The 16,402-nt window shown below is 47.2% G+C and overlaps 1 protein-coding gene across 11 annotated transcripts in view; it reads left to right on the top strand.

Moving 5' to 3' along the window:
• The window catches only part of CACNA1E (calcium voltage-gated channel subunit alpha1 E), a 654,182-nt gene that overhangs the window by 335,393 nt on the left and 302,387 nt on the right, over positions 1-16,402 (top strand). For all 11 annotated transcript variants that reach the window (XM_045048892.1, XM_045048898.1, XM_045048896.1 and 8 more), the window contains one exon: positions 2,801-3,067. In XM_045048892.1, coding sequence (XP_044904827.1) covers positions 2,801-3,067 — 267 coding nt within the window. The remainder of the gene's footprint in view (positions 1-2,800; positions 3,068-16,402) is intronic.

Genomic DNA, 16,402 nt, shown 5'->3' with positions numbered 1-16,402 from the left:
TTTGTACTATGGATTATGGTTCTGCCTGAAAGCACGGGTTTGCTCACTTCTGAAAGCCCTTTCTAATCTACACAGTTTGCAGGGTTACTGAGACGACCACTTGTGACCATTGTGAGTGACGAACAGGGACCTCATGGTTCATAGCAACATCTTCCCTTTTACTTCTGACTAGGTATCTGACTGAAAAGGACCCTCCAATTAAGGTAGGTAGAATGACAGAGTAAGGCAGTAATGTGAAATCAAAATAATAATTAGAGCTGACACACCTTGTGTAGTAATTTGGCCTGAAACAGGCTACCCTGAATCAAAAGGTCAACATGCCATCCCAAAGGCAGCAGTGACGTCATTCCTTTGGGTTTCCAGTACCCAGAGAATTTCCCTTCACACATGTTCTCCTATGTTCTCACACAGTAGACCTTGCGTCAGTGCTCACGTGGCCTTGCCCACAGACACATACACATACACATAGGAACACACGTGCCTCTCACTCAGATGTCCCTTCCCTTCCCCTCAGTTAATCTCACACACAGGGACACACTGCCTTTCAGACACATGAAGCTGCATTCACCCAACCTCTTGGCCTTGGTCAGGCTCTGTTTCTTTCCTTAGCCACCCGCCCCTTCCTTTTCTCTAACATTGCTCATGTGGGGAGGATTTGGATAGAGCTGTGTGTTGAGGCTGAGATTGGAAAAAAGCAGAGGCAAGTGTGTTCCAGCTACTGGAGACATGGGAGGGGGTGGCTGGTACCTGTGTTCCTTTCAAACCACTGAGTCACCTGTGGACAAGGGCGTGGTTGCTAAACCCTCTTTCTCAGGGCCTTGGAGTCCACCTTTCCCACTTAACGCAGCTCAGATACTAATTGGTTTTTTCTTCATTAACAGGGTGGGTTTGAGGAAGTCAGTGGAGCGGACTTAGGAGTAAAAGGGGTGGGTGGGAGGATCTCCTGATAAGACTTTGAGAAGGGTAATGTTAGCCCCAAACTACTATCGCCGGCCCCAGTATCTGGGCCACTCTTCCAGAAATGGATGCGCAGGGCTCCTCCGGAGCTGAACCCAAGAAGCCGCCCCAGATCGCATTTGCCTAGGGAGGGCAGAAGCTCCCGCGGGGAGCTGGCACCAACAGCAGGGTGCGGAGCCCCCAGTGGTCCCAGCGTGCCTCACGGGGCCTGCAGGTTGCTAAGTGGGGAGACGGGGAGAGGGTGCTGCCTTCTCCGCGGAAATCCCTGGGCAGCGTTCCTTGGAGACTGGGAGGTGTGGAGAAGCAGCGACCGGGCCCTGGAGCGCGGCGCGCACGGCGCAAAGGCTTCCACTACCCGCCTGGGCGGGCACTGCGCGGGGCACAGCACCGGCCGGCGCCTCGGCGGGGACGGAAGGCGCGAGTGCGTGCGCGCGTGCGTGTGCGCCCCCGCCGGGCCTGGGCTCGGCTCTCTTGCGGGGACCGTGCCGCGCCGCCAGCTGCGCCTGCCTCTCTCCTCTGGCGTTACTTGCGGGAGAGGCGACTCTTGCTGGACCTCTGCGGAGGTGGCCCGCTACCTTCTGGCTAAATAAATCTATGAGCCAAACCAACCTCACTTCCCAGGCCCCTGCAGCTGCGGTCGGCCGGGGTCCTTCCGGCTCCATCCCCGCCCCTCCTGTCCTCACCGGCCCCGCCCCCGCCTCTCCAGGCGCTCCAACGCGCGCCTCGCTGCGCCTCTGCGCTTCGCTCGTCCCCCCCTCCCACCCCCAACTCCTCGCCTTCTCCTTTCCTTCCCCACCTCTCCTCTGCTTCCCGGTGTGGGGCTGTCGGTGGCAGAAGACGCCGAGCCGTTCGGCAGGAAGTTCGGTCCTTGGACAACTCCCGTGCCAGGCCACGGCTAGGCTCGCCTGCAACCTGTTCCTCCCTCGCCCAAGTGCTCGCCGCCCGCCCGCTCCCGCCCTCGCCCCGGCGCAGCCGCGGATCGCTGTTGCATGCTGATCCGGGGAGGCGGCGGCGACGGCGGCGGCGGCGAGCGCTCCGGCAGGATGCTGGCACTCGGGCTCCGCTGCTCTCCGGAGGCTGCTCAACTTCTATCCCAAGCGCAGGAGCTTTGAAGTCGTTTGTCCCTCTCCGGTTGGATTGACTTCTTCTTTTGATATTTTGGGCGTTGCGGTTTGCGCAGGAACCTCAGTATCGCTCCCCCCTCCCTCTCTGTCAACCTTTGGATGCGTCTGTGCTGGCAGATTTAAAGACCCAAGTCTTGGCTGTGGAATTTCTTAGATGGACTTGCCGGGGCTGGCGTTATAAAGCATGTCACCATAACCCCGTCCTTGTCTTTTTTTTTTTTTTTTAAGTTCTTTTGTTTTCATTTTTCCCTTCCTCCCCAACCCCCACCCCCAATAAATCACCAAACTGTTACCTAGCGGGCCGGTGCCTGCCTCTCTTCCAGAACTAGGTGGTGCGTCTGCCAGAAGAGGAGCTATGTTTGAAGAGCAGCCTACTCCACCCCTCTCTTCTTCAGTCCCCGAATGCCACCACACACTGGCATTTTGAAAAAAAAAAATTGCCTCCAGAAACTGAGCACCCCCAAGCCCTCCCCCCGTTTTTTTTTTTTTCCTCCTTGAGGAATGGAGCTTCGCAGAGGTTGCATTTAGATTCAACAGTTCAGAGCAGCGGGGCTGCTGCTGCCGCCGCCTCTCTCAAGAGCTCGCGAGGCTCCCCGGAGGCGGTGGTCCCCGTGCTCGTCTGGATGCGGCTCTGAGTCTCCGTGTCTCTCTGCTTGTTGCTGTGTGCGGGTGTCCGGCCGCGATCACCTTTGTGTGTCTTCTGTCTGTTTAAACTTCAGGATGGCTCGCTTCGGGGAGGCGGTGGTCGGCAGGCCGGGGTCGGGCGATGGAGACTCGGACCAGAGCAGGAACCGGCAAGGAACCCCGGTGCCGGCCTCGGGGCCAGCGGCCGCCTACAAGCAGTCGAAAGCGCAGAGGGCGCGGACTATGGCTTTGTACAACCCCATTCCCGTCCGGCAGAACTGTTTCACCGTCAACAGATCCCTGTTCATCTTCGGAGAAGATAATATTGTCAGGAAATACGCCAAGAAGCTCATCGATTGGCCATATCCTTTCTTGCCCACCATAACTCCCCTCTCTCCCTTTGCATTTCTTCCGGTAAGGGGGGAAATCTAGCATGGAATTTATCCCCCATCCCCTTCCTGGTGCCAATTTGCCCCTTTGCTGGAGTGCACTCTACTTCAGTGCACCTGAGGGGCAAGCTTGGTGTCTGTAGAGACCAGTGTGGGCACTAGTGCTTTTCAAGGTAAGACTTGGTTTTTGATTTTTCCTATGTGGAAATCTCTGGTGTCCCTGGGTGCATGGTGTTGCTGTGTCTGCCCCTTTCTGGGCTGGGCTTTGTCTGATTTTCAGGCCCCCTCAGGCCCTTCACATAGAATGGATTGCCCCAAATCTCAGGGTTTTCTTTCATTCTCACTCCCCTTTCCTCCCTCAAAGACACCCCCTCTGTCTGCATCCCCACCCTCTGGAAAGACACCTGCACTGTCTGCTTGTGGGGAAGTCAAGGCTCCCTGAGGGGATTTATCAGTTCAGAAGCTTCAAGAGTCTGGGCCAAAACCCTGTAGACAAATAGACAAATGGACAAATAAAACAGCCATTTGGCTGGGGATTCAGCTAACTCTGGGGACTGAGTTTAAGTTCCACTGAGAGTGGAGTGAATGAATGTGTCAGCAGAGGCAATCTCTAATGATACAGCCCAGACAGCTCAGAGTGGAGTTTTCTTTTCAGCCAAAGAACAGCTCATCGGAGTCCATCCTTTTCTTAGTCCTGGGTTGGGTACTCCTGCCTCTGAATGTTTGACTCAGCTGAGTGCTCTCCTTGTGCCCAAGATTCAGGTTGATCTGCTGAGCTTGAATTCATCAGCTGTGCCCAGAGATGTGCAAGCCGTCTGTCTCTCCCTACTTCCAAAGGAACTGCTCTCCACAAAGAGCTGGTGGGGGTGTCTCTGATGGTGGCAGTTTCAGGGTGAACAGGCATAGAAGGAGCTTCTTTGCAGGTTTAATCAAGTGCACCAAATACAGGCTGCTGATTAGGCATCTCACCGCCTTGTTCTTCACTAAGAATTTGGGCACCTGGCAAGGTCTTTAGGAATTGGGGTTGGTGGGGAGGGTGCTTAGTAGGAAGCAAGCCAGTGGTATGGCTTTAAATAGGGGAGTAGGTTTGGAGACATGGGACTTTGATGCTTGTGGAAAGAAATTTCTTGGGAAGGATGTACCTGCAGAGGAGGCCCCTAGTCGTCTTCTCTAGCCTCCTCTCTCCCCACCCCCACCCTCCAGGTGTGCAGCAGTGAGACAGCTGGAGCTGCATTGGGTCTCTAGTATCAGTGAGGCACGTGGCTCGCTTCCTCCAGGGCCTGGGCATCTCCCTACTACCCCCACCCCAGTCTCTGGCCTTCCCCTCCTTCTTCCCTAGTTCTCTGCCTCAGCAGCACTGCGATTGGCTGGCGCATGGTGCTTCTAGGCAGCACCCCTCATTAGAAACGAAGGAGCATCTCGAAGCAGATATTCTTCCTGCTGCTGCTCAAATCCTCCCACAACCACCCCTGGCTGGGCTTCCTCTCTCCTCCACTCTGTGCTCCCCTCCTCCTCCCACCCCCACAGAGTGCTTCGGGGCCATTCCGTGCTGAGTTAAACGTATCTAGGGGTGGGGATACTGGGGAGGAGGAAGGGTCCTGTCCCTGCAGTCCCGCCTGCCCGGTGCGCAGCACAAAGCGGACAGATCTCATTGTGTTGCGTGCTGCGGCAGCAAACACTCCTCTAGTCAGGTTTCTACGGATTCCTCCCGCGGGGCTCCGTTCCCCTGTCCGCCTCTACAGTTCTCTAAAATTCCCCACACTCCAGGTGCTGCTTTACTGTGCCCCTCTCTTACGGTCGTGTTTACCGAGGCGCCCCTCGGTTTCCTGGCGGTAGACAAAGCCGCCCATCCACCCCGCGGGTGGCAAAGGGTGCCAGCAGCCATCGTTGGCACCTAGGACAGCGCCACCGAAACTCCCCAGGCGTGCGCGCGGCAGTGGGATCAGCCTGGTTCAGCACCTCGGGCACTTCCGGCTGGGCCCAGACTGGGGGGTGGGGGGGCGGGGGTTGGGAAATGAAGCACGGGGTCCATACTACGCGGTTGGCGCTTTTCACGTTTTCTCTTCCGCTGCAAAGACACCGCCTTTCTGCCAGGCGTTGCGAGCGCAAGGTGCGACAGTGGTTTTTACTCCGCCCTTTCCTTGTCTTTGGCCAGGATGGACCAAAGAGAGTCAAAGGAGAGAATGGGGAGTTGATTTCAGCATCGTACTCTGCCTTGGCCCAGAGCCTGGTCCCAGTGGCCTCTTCTATCCCCATAGCTGGAAGTTTCTCAGTGGTTCTTCAGCGTGTAGGCTGTTGTAACAGTGTTCAGAGAACATCTGCTAAGGTGTGTAGAGGAGCCTGGTTGGAAAATTTAAAATACACCATGTTTGCTTTTTTTCCCCCTCCTGGCTGTACAGCGAGACTGTCTAATATATATTCCCTCTGGTGGTGACCGTGTGGAAACATTGCGCTTCTTTGGGTTCTCCGTTTTCTCCAGTACTGCATCTGAGATGCTAGTCTCGCTTTCCTTCCTACCTGGACACCCAGCTTCCTGAAATCGCTCCCTTTTTCTTACTGGGTGGCACTGTGAGCCGTGGTTAACCAGTAAAACTTTGGAGCCAGGCTGTCTGCATTCAAATTCCCCGTTCCTTCACCAGCTCTGTGACCTTGAAAAGTTACTTCATTACTTCGTGACTCAGTTTCCTTATCTGTAAAATGAGGGTGATAATAATGAGTTACTGGGAGAACTAAATGAGGTAGTAAAAGTCCAGTTTGTAGAACATTGCCTAATGACCCAGTAAACACCGGCTGTTATTTTAATGGGGTCCTTCAGAAATTTCAGCATCCCTGAAGAGAGGGGTCCCAGTTCTAAATGAACTTCTAGATTTTGCTTCTCAAAAAGAGCAAAGAGCCAACAGCCGAATCATCTGGGGGCCTGTTCCTGTTAAAAATTCAGGACCTTGAGCCCCACCTCAGATTTACTGAATCAGAATCTGCATTTTAATAAAATCCCCAGGTGGTTAGTCTGCACATTAGAGTCTGGGAAGTACTTCTTTACTGTTTGTAAGGGCCAGATTTTTGGAAAAAAGAAAGATTGTTCAGAAAATGTGTTAAGACCTCCTGCTTTGAACTGACATAGGAACATGTAACGTGCTTGAGGACTTTGATTATTTGTGCACTATGTCTCTGAGACTTACACATCTTTTATGGGCTGCAGAAAGTCACCGTGGGTCTAGGAGGGAAGGAACACGTCTGTGTGCTGTGTTAGCCTCTCTTCATGCTGCCTATTACTCGTCTTTAACAAATTGGCCTGAAAAGATCAGTTAGGTGAAAAGAATTATTTAATTTATACTTGTAGCATTCTCTGGCTTGCGTGGGTGGGTGGGGTAATCTTTTCCAGTTATTTAATAGGGGAAGTCTAGTTCTTATGGAAAGAAATGCCCACAAGAACCCTGATTTGGCATGAAAGATGGTGGTAAGTTACAGCCCACTCTGAATGTGTTTCATTTTTCTTGGAAGCTACATCTGCATAGGGAGATAATTTTATTTTCTTATGGCACTCTTTTCTGCAGTGGAGACCGTAACCTTTTTGAAAATGCTAATCTGATTTAAAATGTGATATCACATTCTATATGATTCTTCCATTTATTTCTTGCTCATCTAATAGATGTAACAAAAGGATTTTCTTTTCCTCACGGAATTGGCTGCTCCGAGCGTCATCCCACATTCACTGCCATATGCTAACCAGCTCTAACCCTTCCATTCCCAGACCCAGTTATTCTATGGACACATACAATGTCTCCCTCATGGTTTGTGAGATGCCCCACACTTGTTCGTACTTTTTTAGGTCAGAGGATGAGAGGAGGAAATATATCTGACTTGGGGATTCTGTGCCATTGACCGGCAGTGGGAGATTTCCTCCCCACTGGTGATGTGGGTCATCTCAGCAGGGGAACACATGTTTCATGCAGAAATGTACAGGACCTAAAGTAGGAAGATCAAATGTGTTTGCAGCCGCTGAGATGTTGAAGCTCATTATAATGAACTTGTAGATATTCATCCATGATTTCTTGTTGCAGAGAATTTCATTGTAGTCTCAAAAGACTCTGGCTCTGGGTCAGAGGTTATGTGCTTTATTATGGTAAATTTCCCATTGAAAAATGTGCATTTATTTTGGAGCATTTGGGTGAGGATTACCAAAAGCTTTAGTGTCCACATCTCCCATTTTGACATAAACTTTTCTGCTGTTCTGGTTGTCTATAAATATACAGCACCTTGCAGGATAGTAGACTGTAATCTTGGCAAGAATTTCAGGTTTGATGTAACGCTAATGGATCATGAGTCAGAGTGCCTTGATTAGGGCAGAGGGTGGCAGCTAACAAGGACAGAGTCTGTAATTACATCCTATGATCACATAATGCAGAAGGGTTTCGCATTTTCTGCGTACCTGGGCACAGATGCAGACAGTGAAGCAGACAGTGACTGTCACTGGCCCTGCGGCTGCTAGAGAAAGGTCTTCATTTCCTCTGGAAACCAGGCTATGCCTTGTCGTGGGGACCAGTTGCCACTGGGATGCAGCCTGGAAAGCGAGCTGGAGCGAAGGAGTTTGACAGAAATGAAATGACGGGAGGCTGGAGATGAAAATATCTTGGACGCGATAGTTTTGTCTGTTGGCTTGCGTGTCACCATGTCTCCTCTTCCCTCCACTTGCTTTCCCTGTAACAGGCGGGATGCACACTATGAATTAAAGGAGGAGGAGGGAAATAATGAGCACAGGTCTTTTTTATCTTCTGAAAGATTCAGACTTTGGAGTTTATTAGCTCCATCCGGAGTTGCTGATCTCTTTTTAGCTGCTGCTGTATAAAATGTAGGGTTCCCCCCCCCCCAATCTCTTCAGCTTCCCCCCTCTTCATAGGAACATCTGGTTTCCTCCTATCTTCATGTTCTTAGTTAAAATAAAACGGAGTCAAGATTCGCTAAGCTGTCAGAACTCCTGCAAACCCTTGACTCCTTGGTTTCCACCAGCAGCCCAGCAGCCTCCCTTTTGTCGTTCGCAAGGCTGCACAGGAAGCTGCGGGTCTCCAAAAACCCAGCCATGCAAGCCAGCTATCAGAGGCCACTCTGTTTCTCACTGACCACACAGACAGGAAAGAGGGAACCTGGACGTGACTGTAATGAATACCCTTTTATTCAAAGAGAGACTTTCTCTTTCTGCTGTCTTCTGTCCCTTTTCCATCTTTCTGTATTTCTCCCTCACTCATTTTTAGGTTCAGCCTTTGTGAATAATTCATTATATGTGTGGGTTTTCTCTAGGATTTTCAGAAAAGGAAGGTTATTTGTCTACTTGGATACAAGCAAGGTCTCTTGCCGAGGACTGGCTTCACAGATGGACTTTTTCGTCTACATCCTCTGTTTTTTTGCAGTGGGACTAGGACACAAAGAAAGGTAGTGGGGGAGCTGGCTGGGGAGGGGGGTAGAGCTCTCTTTTAACATGCTTTTTCTTGCTGCTTTTATAATGACTGCCTCCTACCCAGTCCTGTTACATTTGGGTGCCCCATAAATATGCAGCTACTCCCCTCCTCTATTCAGAGAAATGGTTAACTAGGAGATATTTATGTCCCCCAAGTACTTGTCACTCTGAACGCTCTTGTCATCCCAGGTCTTACGCTAATAAATGCTGAACCATAGAGCTCAGGAGGCTTCTGTAATTGTTTCTTTTCAAATTTGAGTGGGACTTCACATAGGAATTTGGAAGGGTGAGCAGGTACTGAAATTAATGTGTACCACTCCCCATCCGCTCTGTCATCTGCACCGCTACGTGGCTTTTAAAGCAGTCCCTTTTGGGGGTGCCTGGGTGGCTCAGTCCATTGAGCATATGATTTAGCTCAGGTCATGATGTCACAGTTCATGAGTTCAAGCCCCACATTGGGCTCTGTGCTGACAGATCAGAACCTGGAACCGGCTTCAGATTCTGTGTCTCCTTCTCTGCCCCTCCCCTACTTGTACTCTGTCTCTCTCTCAAAAATAAATAAACATTAAAAAAATCTGAAAAAGGGGTGCCTGGGTGGCTCAGTCGGTTAAGCGTCTGACTTTGGCTTATGTCACGATCTCACAGTTCATGAGTTCGAGCCCCATGTCAGGCTCTGTGCTAATAGCTCAGAGCCTGGTGCCTGCTTCAGATTCTGTGTCTCCCTCTCTCTCTCTCTCTCTGCCTCTCCCCCACTCTCTCTCTCTCTCTCTCTCTGCCTCTCCCCCACTCTCTCTCTCTCACTCTCTCTCTCGCCCCCCCCCTCAAAAAATAAATAAACATCAAAAAAAATTTTTTTAAGCAGTTCCTGTCGAGGAGGGATAGAAATGCCAGTGACGTGTGGCAACACTTCCCCTCCCAAGCATTCTGGACCTGCACAGAGAGGACTTGTGTATGGGCTCACTAGCTCGTTTCCAGCATCACTCTTACTTAAGGGCAGAAAGTACAGCACCGAGTTTTTAGGCTCCTCCAACCTGATGGTCTCTTATGTGTCAGTCCTACTTTCGGGGATGGCTGTGGTCACTTCTGCTCACTGAATAGCCCAGGTATGTTTACTTAATCTTCCATTCCCTGTATCTTTGGCCAGTCTTTGGCTATACACTCTAATGAGCCCCCCATATCACTGTTTCTGGAAAGCAAGGAGCAGCCAGGAGGTGTGTACTTAAGAAGGAAAAATGGGCCAGATTAAGGAGAATGGCACTGAATGACTAAAACGTGTCAGTTATCCACGATACTTCCCACCCTGCCCCTGGCAGAGTGGTGGGTACTTCTTAGGAGTGCCTTTTTTTTTTTTAATTGCATGTTGAGTTCCAAATTTGTAGGACTAGGCAGTTCCACTCTTAGTCCTTTAGAATATTAAAAAAAAAAAAAAGGTTCTTTTTTAAAGTGGTAGTTCATCCCTGACACAGGTGGGCAGGGCTTGGGAATGTGACTCCAGGCTAGGCTCCAGCTACAGGCTCCTACGGTCCAGCCAGTGCAGGGCTTCAGGGAGAGGCTGTGCATGGCACCTGTGCCAAGTGTGGTCTTTTTGCCTGTGGGTGGTTGATTTGAATTGCTGTTGCAACTCTGCATAATTTTGAGGCTACATTTTTTTTTTTTTTTGCTGCATTTGTTCATGCTGCATTTGTGGTGCCTCTGTTCTCCCCATCCCTGGAGAATTTGCAAAGCCTGTGTCAGATGTATGCCTTAGCTTCCTAAAGGCTTCTGTCAGTAGAGCCGGGAATGGGTGTCTATATAGCTGTCCCCTTTAAAGAAGGGATGAAGAGGATGTGGCTGATTGGTGGGTAACAGATTAGAGGGGAAAGGAAGAAATTCTCTACTCAATGTCAAGAACTGAGGCTTGTAGGAATTAGATTCTGGTGTAATTTCTGTGGCTGAGATGCCAGACACTGTGTGTGCCTTGTGGACCCAGAGAAGAGGCTCTGAAAACCAATGCAGGGAGGGAGATTAGTTTTCATAAGCCTTTCTCAACCTTCAACTTAGTGTAGGTTTGAAGTGTTTCAAACTTTCTGTGCCTCTTTCTCAATTTCCACACCATTGTCTCATGGGGCTGGTCAGAGTCAAAAAGCATGAAATGGATTTTCAACAGTCACTCACCAGCATCCTGGCAATTTCCAGCTGTGTGTTGTTGGGAACTATTTTGCTACTATTCTGTCAGAGACTGTTCCTTCCAGCAGGTGACTTCCGTCAGCATCAAGGCTAATTCCTCATCTTGTTTCTTTGTGTCGAAGTCATACATATGCACTGCCCATTTTATCTACGTCACTGGTTCTCTGGCTTAGTGGCACTCAGGATCTACTGAAGGCATCATAAAATACAGATTTCTGGGACCTATGGCCAGAGTTTCAGATTCACTTATAAGGTGAAGTAGGTCCTGGGAATATGCATTTGTCACAAGTCCCCAGTTCACACTGATGCTGCTGACCGTACTTTGAGAACCGCTGTTTGACACAGTTTCATTATCTGCCCTGCATTGCCTTTAGAGAAGGCCAGTTTTATAAATCACTGAGGAGAGTCTTCGTCCCAAATTTCTCTCTCATATTCCAGCCTGAAGCCTTGTTGCTACCTTTAGGTTCAGATAGTGACGCCTCAGGACTTCTCTGTCAAAATACAGATGATCTTGGGAGCAGTGATATAGTAGCTAATATGTGGCATTAATACCTTATAAGTGAAGGCAGGCTCTTCTGAGAACTGACACTGGACATTCCCCCTTTAATTTCAGCATCTAATACAAGACTGGCTCATGTTGAGCATTTGGTAAAATTATGTTGGATGAATTAATTAATTGGTTACTCTTGGTTAACAACAAACATCAATGTGCCCAGTGTTGCAAACATTATGTGCCTAGTGTTGCAGTGACCTGGACCTGTAGGAACAGGTGTGGCCCTAGTGTGGGGAGAGGAGGTTGCTAGGAGGTAGTGAGGGCACAGGATGGCTGGTGGGGTCATTACAATGGGAATTTGGAGGTTGGAAAGATGAACTTCAGCTACCTCACGATCTTGGTATCAACCACTTCAGTTTCTATGTTACCCAATAATGACTGTGAAAAAACTACACAGTATTTGTTATCTGGCATTTTATTATATAGAGCTCTTTATTAATGGGTACAGAGGTCTGTAGTATAATAACAATTGAGATTTGTTCCAGTGGCCCCCAGGCACCACAAAATGCCATAGTGCTTTCTGGATTTTACCAATGAAGTATTCGTTACATTGTGATCAGCTTGGTTTGAATGGTGTGTGCACTTTGTTGTGTTCAGAGATTTTGCAAATTATAATCCATTTTGATTATTTAAAGTAGCTCTTTATCACTTTTTTTGTTAAATTGACCAAAGTGTACTTCTCTAGCTACGCCAGATAACAGAGGAATCCCTGCATTGTTCTAGAAATCAGTCCTTTCAGCTCTATAAATACTCTAGGACCTGGAGATGAATCCTGGTACACTTGTCATATTGTCAGGTGGTAATTAGAACAAAAGTCCTAATTTTTGAAATGGATTGATAGTTCAGCAAGATTTGGATTCACTTGGCAAGTTCTCCAGCTGGTAAACTGGTATTCCATCCGACTGGGTGTGCTTGTTTCTGTAGGCTGTCATTGAAAATGAGCCATCAAGATTTCTGAGAGAGCTTCCAATGGGCATCTCCAGAAGAGGTTGACAGATTCTCTTCTTTCTTCCTACCCCGACTTGACTGAATTATCCAACTTTAGTGCCTTGGGTTATTTTCATGTCCTTTTATACTCATCTCATCTCTTTTCTCCTTGAACAAGGTCAGGGGATGTTTGACTCGAAATTGCTCAGTTGCAGGGTGATGGTCTTTAGATGCTCAGGTTGTAGAACCTTAGAGTCAGGAATGACCTGAGTCTTTTTGGACTCAGTTGGATGATTCTGCCAAGTTGCAATTCTCAGTTGCAATTCTGCCAACTGCCAAGTCCCTCAAGTACAGCGTTTATTTGCTTTCTGTACTGGGGTCACAACTTTGATTGAAATCTGATTGGTGCTATGCACCCCTCTTTCCTGAAAGAAATACACATACAATTTGCATTCAGTTTCAGGGGGTTCATGGATCACAACTCAAAAATGCTGACTATGTTAAAAAATTCCCACATTCTGGGATGTTGGGATGCTGGACTATCAGGAATAGTGACTCCCAAACTAGCATCATATTCTTTAGATTCAAGTGTGACAGGAACTCCATGTGAAGGATCTACAGAGATATGTTTGCACTAGTGAATCAGCTGTACTGCCACGGTCAAACGCAAGCATTCTCACCAAAGAGCATTAAGTCAGTACAGGAATCACTGTAATAGTTGGCCACCAAGCTTCTAGTGATGAGATGCTCTTCCGTCACTGAGGTGTAGGACGTTGAAATATTCTTCCTTATAGCTTCCACCTACTTATTTTGTTTCCTGTTTCTATTCTGTAAAGCAATACAAACCCAGTCTACTTCTCATTCACTTAATGGTCCTATGGTGCTGTAGACTACGACTTTCTGTGATGATGGATATGTTTTTATCTGTGCTTCTACAGTAGCAGTAGCCACATGTGGCTCTTGAGCACTTGACGTGTGGCTATTATGTTTGAGTACTGAATTTTCAATTGCATTTAACTTTAATTAATTTAAATTAAATAGCTACCTATGGCTAGTGCTACAGTATATGACAGCAGAGGTAGAGAGAATAGATAGATAATGAGTCAGAAAGCCTAAGTTCCTATCTGGGTTCTGTCATTTGTTTGCTTTGTATCGGGCAAGATTTCCCTACCTTGGTGTGCAGGGCTCTACTCTACACATGGTGGCAATGTGCCTGAACCACCATAATCACCTTCTTTTCAACTGTTCCAGTGGGCTGCTAACGTCTCATGGCACCAGCCTCCCCCAGGCCTCCATGCCTGTGCACTTACTGCTTGCAGGGCCTGAAACGTCTTTCTCCCCCCTTGACTTCCTGGCTTTAAGACTGTACTCAGTCACTTCCTACATGAAGCCTTCCTTGATTTCTCTTGGCAGAGTAAGACCAACTCCCTCCTCTGGGCTCCCATATGGCACCCGGTTTATTGCTTTATTGTAACAGTTACCACAAAGCTTTAGTGCTGGTTTATTAAAATCCCTGGAAAGAACATTGTTTATTAGTATTTAAATTACTAGAACACAGAGCATTCCTTATTAACATTGACATGTAATACATTTGTTTAAATTAAAATTTTTAGTTGTTTTGTTTTGTTTTAGAAATGGCATTGTGCTTCTGACTTGATTTGATGTCGCAATCAGCTATAAACCCTGGATCTTTTATATGAATTGATGACAGAGTTAGTTTTCTCTCACTCTCTTCTCAATTTAATTTTTGAGTCTAAATTCAGGACTCCATGTTTATTTCAAGTACATTTTATCTCCTTTTGGTGCAACAGCTCTTCCTGTAGAGATTCTTTGTAAGTGGGGACAGGGAATTAACATTCATTGAGTATCCACCAAATTTGAGACTCTCTGCATTTATACAAAACAGCAATCCAGTGAGAGAAATATTATTTATATTTTAACTATAGAAGATTAAGTCACTTGCCCAAGGTCACCACCAGTGATCTTGAACCCCAGTGGTCTAAGATTTAAGTGATTTCCACTACACATGGTCTTCAGACCCTGCTGTTTAATGAATGAGCTCTCTACTCGGAGCTCCACATCATCTGCAGACTGGATAAACATATGCTTTATGCTTTCATTCGAGTAACTGATAAGAATATCATTAGAATTGGGGAGCCTCCCTTCTGCTTATGATTAGTGCATTGGTCAGTGCCCATCAACTGTTCAGCTTTTCTCAAATTTCCCGTACTCTTCTTTAGCCAGCTTATATTTCTTTATTTAGTAAGAATTTTGTGCAAGATATTCTTGTCACATGCCTTGCTGAATCAATACATACTTTTATGACTATTTCATGTCTATTTTAGGCTAGAATATAGCATTCTACTTTCTCCAAAGTCCACGCTAAATATCGTTTCCAGAGACTCGCTTAGACACTATTTTATCTCTTTACTAGCAAATAGAAGTGTCAAAGCCTAGAACCTCGGCATTTGAAGGGATTAGACATCATCTAATCCAGTGCCCAGTAAGGTGAAAGCATCACCTTACTATTAGGATATGGCAGTCCCTGCTTGGAAGCATTAGAGTGTCAATATTAAGAACATGGCCTCTGGATTCAAATCTTGGTACCATCTCCACAGCTTCCTAGCTGTGTGCCTTGGGGAAGCTACTCAACCTTGCTGTGCTTCAGATGCCTCAAACACAAAATGGAAATAGGACTTTTAACCTATAAGGTGTATAGAGTTTTTCAGAAGATCAGGTGGGATAATACATATAAAATGTTAGAACAATGTTTGGCACATAGCTGTGACTACAGCTTAATCAATAGTCTCTGGTTAACTCTGGGTAAATCGACATTAAACTTAAGTGTTCTTCTAACAATACCATCTCCTTTCTTCTGACTTTTGTCAGGTTTCAACCTGAGCACTGCCATTACCCAACATTTTTGTGACCTCACGGTGCTTTTGCAACCTCTTTGAGCCTCAGTGATTTCAGGTGTGAGGGGGAAATAGCTATCTCTACTTTGTCTACCTTTCAAGGCTGATATGTATGAAAGCCTTTTTGTAAACATGATCTGTATTAGTGGCAGCGCTAATGTTGATAGAGTTAACAAATATCTAACATTTATTGAGTATTTATGAGGTGCCAGATTACTGTGCTAAGTTTGTCCCACAGACTATTACATTGATTCCTCGTGGCAATTCTGTAGAGATACCCATTCTTGTTTTCCACATCCCACAGTTGGGGGATTAAGGTGTGGAGAGGTTAACTCACTTGCCCACTTACACAGTAAGCGAGAGCTGGAACCCTGGGGCCCGGACCCTCAACAACTGCAGATAGAGGGTCTTTCCATGAGCCTTTTTTTCTTTTCAAAGTTACTGAGTTTACTTTTTTTTTTTTTTCAGATGAGTTTTTTAAAAACCTACATCAAAGCCTATATTTCTTTGCATGTGTCTCATACCGATTTTATATTGATATTGCCCCTAAGGGCACATTAGGATTTACAGCCAAGAAAAGATATCTTCAGGAGCAATACGATGTGGAATTTTCCCAGCAAGCTTTTTATAAAAGCAGATCAGATATTCAGAACCCTCAGCTTTAAACAAACACAGATTTTGTTTTTGTTTGTACCAAGATGGTAGCCACAGTTTTCAGATAGCTTGATTGATGGCAAGTGGAAGGATCCATCCTAGAATCCAAGCTTGGCCTCTGAGCAGATTTCCTTCTAAGGGGTTGTTGGCCTTCTGGTGAACTACTCCTTATCTGTTTGGGTTTCTGTGTATTCTGGGTCTCCACCTCTGTTCTGTCAGAAGAGGGAGTCAGGATTGGACTCCCTGAACTGTGGAGGAAGCTTCTGAGAGGATTAGAGGGATGTGGGGAGGGGGAACCTCCATGGGTTAGAGCCCTTGGAAATTTGCCTAATGAGCTTGGTGAAGGCATCCAACTGGGATACCAGAGGACATTTTACCTGAGGGCACTGGATATTGGTGTGGATGTGAATGGAGAAGTAGGATGTACCACTTGGCTTCTGGAAACCAGGTGGAAGATTTAAAAGAAATTGAGGAATATTAAAGAATTTTCTCTTTTTTCTGTTAACTTTGGATTGTATTTGCATGGGAATTTGTATTTATGAAATAACTGAGCCATATGGAGGCACAAGGATGCATGTGTTCTCCTGATCTGTTGATATGAGGAGCAGTTGAAGGGTGTGGGCTTGTCTGGAGGTGGGGTA

This window comes from Felis catus, chromosome F1 (assembly GCF_018350175.1).
Source record: "Felis catus isolate Fca126 chromosome F1, F.catus_Fca126_mat1.0, whole genome shotgun sequence".
In the NCBI taxonomy this organism is placed as follows: Eukaryota; Metazoa; Chordata; class Mammalia; order Carnivora; family Felidae; genus Felis; species Felis catus.
This window is presented reverse-complemented; position numbering and strand designations above follow the sequence as displayed.